This window comes from Poecilia reticulata, linkage group LG9 (assembly GCF_000633615.1).
Source record: "Poecilia reticulata strain Guanapo linkage group LG9, Guppy_female_1.0+MT, whole genome shotgun sequence".
Classification (NCBI taxonomy): Eukaryota; Metazoa; Chordata; class Actinopteri; order Cyprinodontiformes; family Poeciliidae; genus Poecilia; species Poecilia reticulata.
Genome location: NC_024339.1, coordinates 25,030,349 through 25,039,828, shown reverse-complemented (window position 1 = coordinate 25,039,828; position 9,480 = coordinate 25,030,349). Strand labels below are relative to the sequence as shown.

Sequence of the window (9,480 nt, the reverse complement as noted above, 5' to 3'; positions counted from 1 at the left end):
AGAGCGAAACTCCTCTCCAGTCTCATGTTTTCCAGCCTTTTTTCAGTTTTTCTTTCCAGATTGATGTGTTTTTAGCTATCAATCCTTCCGTTAACTCTTAACCGTTTCCCTCTCTTGCTGAAGAAAACCATCCCTGCAGCATGAGGCTGTCACCACCTTGATCAATGGCCTGCTCAAGGTGTTACCTTCTCCACAACTTTGACTCAGACCTGTCCGCCTTGTTGCTTGATCATCAAGCCGTTGGTCCTCTGAAGCCTTCACAGAACAGCTGTGTCATTTTTTTTTTAAATATCTTGAAAATTATATATTATTGTCTTGTTGAATGAATACTTTTGCGAGACACTCTAAAAGAAAAATTTGAGGCTTTTCTTTCACTGGGGGCTGTGTCTGTACCAATGTTCTTCAGAGAACTATGAAGAACATAAATCAAAAGTTCTGTATAACGGAAAAATAAGCAAACGAAACAATTCTTGTGAATAACACAGGCATGAGACTTCAAGGTGTAAAAACCTGTGACTTTTATCCTCTGCATCTTTCCTGGATTATCTAAGAATGGCAGCTAAGCAAATTAAAGAGCTCAGGGGACGTTCACATAATCCACAATCCTAAAACCCTTGCGCTAGTGACCCACTGCACCAGTATGGACAGTGTGTGTGTGTGTGACTGTAGTGCAAATGCTGTCTAAGAGTCTGTTGTCAGCTTGTATGAGTGTGTGTGACTGAAGAGACCCCCAGTTGGTCTTTAAAGCTGAGACTGCTTTTTTTTTTTTTTTTTTTTAAGAGTCTGTTGTCAGCTTGTATGAGTGTGTGTGACTGAAGAGACCCCCAGTTGGTCTTTAAAGCTGAGACTGCTTTTTTTTTTTTTTTTGAATAATCAGACCCAGTTCCCATGAAATCGGTCCTCTCTGCAGCTTGTTGAGAAATAGCCTGTTCTGTAACTGGCTTTTCTGCAGTCTGCCAAGGCCCATTGGGGGCCATTTTAAAGACAAGAAAGGATTTAGAAAGCCTGTCAGAAGAACCACAACCACTGGACTTTAACCACTGCAGCTTCTATCAACAGCATATTTGTTCTAACAAAGCTCTTTTATTAATGCAATTACAACCAAATGAATAAAATCACTCATTTATTCTGCACAGCAAAACATATGAGAATATTACTGAAAAGTTTGATATCTCATAGATTAATTGAATGTGACCTACAGCTTAATTTTAATTTTAAAATTTTTTTTTTTGAAATTTTGAATATAACATAAAACCAACACAGATAGCTGCTTGTACCGGTTCTTCTGGTGGATTCTTCTTGTTGAAGGGGAGTTTTTTCTCCTACTGCACTTTTTGATAACTAGGATCAACTGGATGTGTGTATGATTGAATAGAAGCATTTTTAATTTTTTTTTTTGTAAAGTGCCTCGAGACGACATTTGTTGTGAAGTGGTGCTATATAAATAAAACTATATTGAAGTTATGTTATGGTTATGTTAAGACCTACACAATCATGTTGTTCTGCAAACACAAGGGACACAATAGTTTTGTAGCCCATGTCATGGATACGTGTGTGTGTGCACGGCGGCTCTTGAAAAGCTGACTACAACAGAAGCAATAACACAATAACTGTTTAAAATTTTTTTAAAAAAATAATATGAGTTGCAATTGTGTTTAATTTTCCTTTGGCATCAATAAAGTGTTTTATTTTTTTCATTTGAACTGAATTTGAAAGGCATCATCTCCTCCAAACTTAAACTGACTTTGCAATCCTCTCCAGTTTTCCTGGTTACTTGTTAAAGGTTTTCCTATATTTGCTCGGTCCACTAAATATGCCATTAATATTCTTTGTTAAAAGCGCTGAATATGTCCATTTTCTTTAGTGATGACCTTTTGTGAGTTGTGGAGGGTGTCATTGACCATCTGCTGAGCCACTGTTTTTTTAAAATAATTTTTTAAAATTAAATCTGTATAAGATATAATATTGTATGTAATATTATAGTTTTAAATATCTGTAAACCATTATCAGTCAGTATTAACAGTGATAAATAATTTAGTGTCCGAGTGTAATGAGTATTACACTAGATTCAGCTTTAGAACTGAATTACCAAAATAATAATAATAATAATAATAATAATAATAATAATAATAATAATAATAATAATAATAATAATAATAATAATAAAAACAATTAAATTTCCGAGATATTCAAATTTTCTGCTGCATAACAACCGATGTGCAAATAGATAAGCTTTTACACAATTCATGAACGGCTAATGTTGCCATTTGACTTGCAGCGGAGCACCTTTCCTCCCAACGACCCAGCGAGTGAAGTCATTATGCTTTCCACTCTCTCAACAGGAGGTGGGGCTTTGGGCGAAAACTTATTCCACCCAGCCTCACAAAGACCAGCGTGCAGTCACAGCCTCTCCTCCACGCTGTGAGTGCGCACACATCGCCCGCTCTTGGTTTGGAACTACATCGCCTTGAATCTGCAACACTTTTTCTGAGCGTCTTTTCGTGGCCGATCGTTAACTACTGTGTGGCCGATTCCATAAGATTGCCCCCTTCTCTCTCTCTCTCCCCCCCCCTCCTCAAAAAAGCCCCCCACCCTCCACACCAGGACCCGTGAACACTTGGAAGCTGTGCGGGAGTGGTCCGGGAACTTCATTTTTTTTTTTTTTTTGTTGCCATAATGAGCAGGCAAACGGTCAACCTTGACACCTACAGCCTGTCGCTGCTCACGGCCAAAGAGGACATTCTCAACCCCCGCTCCTCCACCAACTGGTAAAACTTTTTATTAACGCGTTTAGTCTGAAAGTGATACTTTCATGCCTTTGCTGGAACTTCCTTGCTCTTCACGTTGTTTCATAGTGTCACAGTCGTGCACAACGAGAGTGTGCGCACACAGTTGCGTAAGGGGAGGTTTGATTTGAATTAATCCAGTCAGAGATGTAGCGGTGGCCAACTCAGGAAGCTGCACGCAACTTCTGCTATGTTTACCAGCTCAGCGGTAGCAGATGTGTGCAACTGTGGTTTATCGCGACGGGGGTGATGCACTGACGCTGGGGAGAGCAGCACCTGGCCTGCAGCCTGCTGCTGGCCTCACCCTGTGGCCCTGCGATCTGGGACTGCTGCCTCTCTGATGGGAGCGCTCCTGGGATCGTGTTTCTGCTGGGGTGCTGATCTCTGACTGGGCTCGTTTTTCAGAGAGAGACTCTTTAATTTGACGGATAACACTGCATTCAGAAGAAACAATCACACAAAGCAACACTTGACGCTACACACACACACACACACACACACACACACACACACACACACACACACACACACACACACACTAGATGTCTGCAATAAATGGTGTCTGTTGAGTTCAAAAAATATTTGTAGAATTGTAGTGTTTTTTCCTTTTTCTTTTTTTTTGCTGGCATATTAAAGCATGTTAGTTGTAACTTGACTACCTGACGCTTTGCTCCAGCTTTTCTCTCTTGTCTCTTTGTCCCAAAGCTTGGTCAGTCTGTCACTGTGGCAATGGATCCATCTTTTCAAACAAAAGCGGCCTATTTTTCTTTGCATTTTCTTCTTGTTTACACTTCATTTATCAAGGGTGGGGTTCTCTTTAGGCACAAACATGTCTCCTCTACTCGGCGAGAATGCTAAAACATATTTCTTATTAGGTATACTTTGGTAGTACTGGGTAAGATCTCCTTTGGACTTCAAAACTGCCCAAACTGCTTTTGTATTGCATTGAACAACAAATAAAAAAAATACAGACCAAAATCTGACGTATCGACACCAGCTATCATGTCCATATTGACACGATAGCTTCAAAAAGACTTTTCAGCTGCTCATCCACGATGTGACTCTCTTGTGATTGGGTTGAGCGCTTGAAACTTTGAGGCAGTTGGAGTACAGTGAAGTCATTGTCACCTTCAAGATCCCAGTTTGAGGTGATTTTTTGCTTTGGTAATTGGTACATTATGCATTATCCTTCCAGTAGTATCCATTTGAAGATGGGTTAACTGTGGTCATACGGGAATGGACATCTGGTAGTCTGTGGCATTTAAACGATGCACAACGAAGATACCTCCATGCCGAGTGTCACTATGGTGGTTGTCTGATTCATGGTACGATTTGTTGTTTGTTCAGCATACCTTGGTTGTCATGAGTAGTCATTCAAGCTACTTTTGCCTTGACATATTCTCAGTCTAACCTGCCTATTCTCCTCTGTAGACTGAGTCTACACTACCGCTCACTGTGGTTTATTGCAACGGGGTGATGCACTGACGCTGGACATTTTGCTTTCCAGAACTTTCCTTGTTAACCTGCAAGATGATCTTTTTTTTCTGACTTTGCTATTGGGTTTGCTTTATTAAGCAATCACGGAGCAGGTCTTTCTTGGAAATGGCAAGAACTTTACACTGGTTAATTACCATTTTCTTAAAGCCTTGGTGTCTGAAAATAGGAAAAAAAAAGAAGAAAACAGAGAGAATCACTTAACAAGCTGAGTAAGTGCAGTGGGAAAGGAATTTGGCAATGTTTAAGCTCCACCCAGTCTTTCAGTGCGATTTGGAAGGATTTAAGGTTTGAGGAGTTGCCCATCCAAGCTAATATGTATGTTTTTAATGTAGACATGAACATGTGCGTCTCAAGGCACTGAAGAGTTTGTTTAGAATGGGGTGAGAGGCTTGGTTCACTGAAGGATCCCGCCCCCCACTGTGTGACCTTGGGGTCCTTGTGTGCATTATCTAATGACCTTGTCTTCTGAATGGGAAGCAGGGCTTTTGTCAGCAAGGCTACCAAAAAAAAGAGGAGCGTTTTCAATGCGTCCTTCATTCGGACCTCCATGCTCTGTGTACGGCTTTGAAGGCCTCCGCCTATTCTCTTTGAACACCAAGAAGTTTGTTCCTTCTGGGCTGGAAACGTGCACTGTGTGCATGTGTTATGTGTTTGTTCATGTAATAAGAGAACTGAAGAAAAATAAACTGCAAAACGTCAGGTTTCATGTGATTGCGTAATCCTCTGTTCAGGAAACCACCATAGTTGCCTGGAAAAGAAATTCAGATTTTGATTTTACATCAAGGGTGAATTTAAATGCAATAATGAAAGCATACATTTCCTGGAGAGGCCCAAAATCAAGACCTGCAGCTGCTGAGCTAAACATGTAATATTAAAGGAGTGTATGCTCACACATTACAGTTTAGTTTGAGTCATGCTAAGCTTCTCACATGGGAGATCAATGCTTCTGAATGGCTAATTAGCATATTGAGATATTGTGGACTGTGACAGAGTTCTTCAAATGCATCTTTTCTGCAGGACATTGAAACTGTGTGTGAAGCTTGTGGAAAGGTTTCTCTACTAGAGATTACTGTAGTCAGGCACAGGCACATAAAGTACATTAATGATTTCATTGCAGTGACACCGTGTAACTCAGTTTTTTAAAGTGTATTACTAAATGAAATGGTTGAAGTTGTATTTGTTTCTGATGGAATGACAGCACTGCACAAACTTATTCAGGCAATTCATTTTTAAAAACTGCCTCACAAAGGCCCATAATTTCATTTTTATGTCAATATTTTTTTTTAAACATGCATTCACAATCCACTCTTTGAGTCATCTGTTTTCATAAGCTGTGTCTTTTTGAAGCTTAAGTAGGTTGTATTATGTATTATGCTGTACTTGGTTGAGTCTCAAGCCCAAAACACATAGTGAGAATTTTGACTTGGAAAGTTAGACATTGTCAAGCCATTCTGAGAATAATATATAATATGTCTGTGTGTATAAAAAGTTTATTTGCACTTCAGATAGTCTGTGTGAATCAGTGGCACTAAAGGTTTTGTGCAATCCCTAAATATGAACATATTTCTTTAGTGTCTTGGAATGGAAAGATTTTTATTGGCTTGTGATGCCAATACAAGTTAGCTTGGCCACTGACCTTATAAATGCACATCCTACTGGAAGGTGCACAGTTTGAATGTGATGTTTTACCCAATCAGAGATCTGACTTCAGGTCTGAAAGCAGCTATAAGTCTGATTGTCAATCAATCAGGATGAAAAGGAAACAAACTATTTCAAACATAAGTGATGAAGTCAGTGTTATGTCTAACTTAAAAGAGACAACTTGGCAGCAGATCAATTAGTAGTTGTGTCTCTAGGCACTTTGCTAGAGGCAGCCTTTTAAGGAAACAGTACCCTGTAAAATAAGCATAACATAAAAAAGAATGTGGCTTTAAAACCTCAACAGCAAATTAGCAAAATATGTCCGTAAGAAGCTGAAATATATAAATCTAGGACCTCACACATACCTGGCAAGTGTCATCTTATTTTTAAGACAAAATGCTATGTCTGTCCAAGCATCCTTGCTTGATATATTGTCTTTGATTTATCTAAAAAAAGAGGGTTTGTAACCAGTTAGGTATAGCGCCTGTAGGTGCAAATCTCGCCTGTGTGTAGGTTGTATTTGGCGATCATTTTATGCTGCTTAATATGCAAATCATTCTTCTGAAAATAGTCGAGTACAATGACTGAAATAAGGATTTTTCAAAAAACAACCTCTCTCTGAAATGTAAGGTTGATTGTTTAAATCTGAAACCAAAAACAACAACAACAAACTAGGTGTTTGGCCCTTTTGTCCATTTCTTTAGCTCTTGTCGGTGGGAAAATATTTCCAATTTACCCAGAGTAATGAAACAACATTTATTGAAGTGGTTTTACTGGAATATACATTGACACTTTATAATTGCTTAATGTTTACCAATGATCAGAAAGGATCTAACACTTCATAAGGAAAGCCTTTCAATATGAACATTTTTGGGGGTTGAAATGTTGCGCAATCTGTCATCACATAGTAATTAGTCAGACAATTGCATTCACTCCTATTCTACCTCAAGCAACTCTGGCAACTTTTAAGACCTTAACTTGGCTTGAGTAAGTTGTTATGTGTACAGATCCTGAAAATCATCTTCATATATTGAAACACAACACACCATCCAAATTTTAGACACAAATCTACATTAAAAAACTATTTGAGCTTTAGGGCTACCTTAGAGTTGGCTTAATGTATACCGATGACTAACGCATTTTAATTTGTGACATTATTTTCTCCTCCAGCACCATGAACACTTACAAGTAAATTACCATTTTAAATAAGTGTTAGCCCCTCCATTTCAGCACAGGCCTGGGGTGTGTGTGCTGCAGCTACTTGCCAGAAATTTCCACTGGCTCATGCATGATTAATTGATACCTTAAGAGTCACAAAGTTTAAGGTTACTTGCTTTTAAAATACACCTGTGGGCATAAAGAGAGCATAGTAGGAAGAAATACAAAATGTGTGTGTGTGTCTGCTGATGCATCTGTTTATGATTATATAGTAGGAAACAATATCAAAAAGCTTCCCATATTTTGAACTTCTTCTCCCAGGTTCTGCTTTTTTGCTCCGTTCCCTAGTTATCGACAAAGATTAACCTCTTAATAAAAGTCATATTAACACCATCTTTTGATATACAGACTCTTTTGTAATCTCTATCTGAAGTTGTGTAAAATACTACAGATAACCTCGTTGCAAACGGGCGAGACAGCATTAGTTTTCACTAGAGGTGTGCCAATCGATCGGCCACCGATCATAATCGGCCGATTTCCGTGAAAAAGTGTATGATCGGTGATCGCCGATCACGGTCTCTTGTTGCCGATCACACAAACCGATCACCTGCATCTCATTTCGCGGGCCTGCCTGTGCAGCTGGTCTCCGCTTTCCTTCACACTGCACAAACGCACAGCAACAAATACTGAGCGATGTCGTGTGGAACCAGGGGCCCCTCAGACCAGTAATCAGAGAGCTGCCATGCTATCAGAGAGTTTTTATTCAGTAACTCAGGATTGTTTATTGTAATGGATCCTGTATTTGCCTTTGARTGTTAAGTTTTATACTTGACTTTTTTGGCAATGTTGAGAGGTTTTATTTGGACTTTTTGCATTATTTAGCCTCTTCAGAGCCTTCATATGTTTTCAGTCTGTTAAAGATAGTATTACTGATAGCAGTACAATTTGCACAATGCCTGTTTAGTTTAGTTTTTTTCTTGGAAAAAGTTATTAAAAACAAGTTTTTGTCTAAATTAAGGTGAATTCATGGTTCCTTTTTCCACATAATGTAACCAGTAGTGTTTATGATAAAAAACCCCCAAAAAACTATGTGATTGGTGATCAGCCGTGTTCGGCCCTCATGGGTGATCGGAATCGGAATAGGCAGGAAAAAGTCTGATCGGCACATCTCTAGTTTTCACCATTTAGTCAAAACAAGGCCTCTGAAGTTGAGCACACGACCATGACGATGGAACCAGACTGATTGAGCTTTCACACAAATAACAGCATAGCGTAAAAGCAGCTTACTGAAAACGGGAAGTCAAGGAGTGTGTACTTTGAACCAATGCCCAGGCCCCTCTCTGATTTTGTCTCTCTCTGTATTTGCTCCTTGCACAACACCTGGCACTGGCTACCCACGTGACATTGATCACTACTGATTTCCAAAAAAATGCTTATGTTTTTGCTCTTGTTTATTTTTTCATTTTTAATTTTTTTTCACAGTGGAGCAGTCGCAAAATCAGTTTAATATATCTTGTTTGTTTAATGTTTGCATTCGGTCATTCTCGTTCCCTTTTTAGGCTTGTAAAACTGGTATAAATGCAAGGAAATAACAAATTCCAAGTAATCAGGCCACATATCTCCAGTTTGAAAGACTGAAAGATAGTGTACCATACCATGTGGGTTGTAACCTTTAACCAACCTGCTGCTGCCTGTGGGTGGCCTCTTTCACAATGATGATAGCTTTGCTATAATGGCTATTATACTGGGTTTCTCAACTTAGCAAAAACTTGGAGTCAGATTTCATAACGTATCATTTAACAACTGCTTTCTACCTTCCTAAATATTGTTTAGATTAATTTAGGCACTCACAATGAAGCTTCAGAGTAATGGCAGCCTTCAGACCTGATGAGACACAACTCCACATGGTAATACTGACTTAGTGCTGTGTGTGTGTGTATGTTTATGTTTGGGTACCCAGTTGGGTTGAAGACCACTAACTGACAAAAGTGGGACTGCCACGCAGAGCCTTTTAAGGGGTGCAATTAAAGTTTCATGACTTTATGGCACTCCCGTACTGTTATTTGACTTGGTGTCAAATGTCTTTTGACAATTTGCTCACTTAACAATTGAAACTTTGAAACTGTATCCAGCAGATATAATATAGGAGATATAACATTTGTGTTTTTACTCTCATTAAAAGTTTTTTTTTTCTCCCAAATTTATGGAGCCTAGACCTGGTTTGTGGGCTCATGGTATAACAATGCTTAAAAAAATTACTGTGTGAAAACATCAAAGTAACTTGTAATATTGTTTCTTTGACATACATTATTTTGAAGAGATGCGAGAGAAAGTGCCAGATTTATCTGAGGTGTCTCTGGTTGTATGTAACATGCAGAGACAGCTGGGGGAAGGCTAT

The 9,480-nt window shown here is 39.0% G+C and overlaps 1 protein-coding gene across 2 annotated transcripts in view; it reads left to right on the top strand.

Moving 5' to 3' along the window:
• Nucleotides 1–2,383: 2,383 nt before the first annotated feature.
• LOC103470450 (drebrin-like protein A) overlaps nt 2,384–9,480 on the top strand; it is a 40,187-nt gene continuing 33,090 nt past the window's right edge. For both annotated transcript variants that reach the window (XM_008418906.2, XM_008418905.2), the window contains exon 1: nt 2,384–2,768. In XM_008418906.2, the coding sequence (XP_008417128.1) occupies nt 2,677–2,768 (92 nt within the window). In that variant the 5' untranslated portion in view covers nt 2,384–2,676. The remainder of the gene's footprint in view (nt 2,769–9,480) is intronic.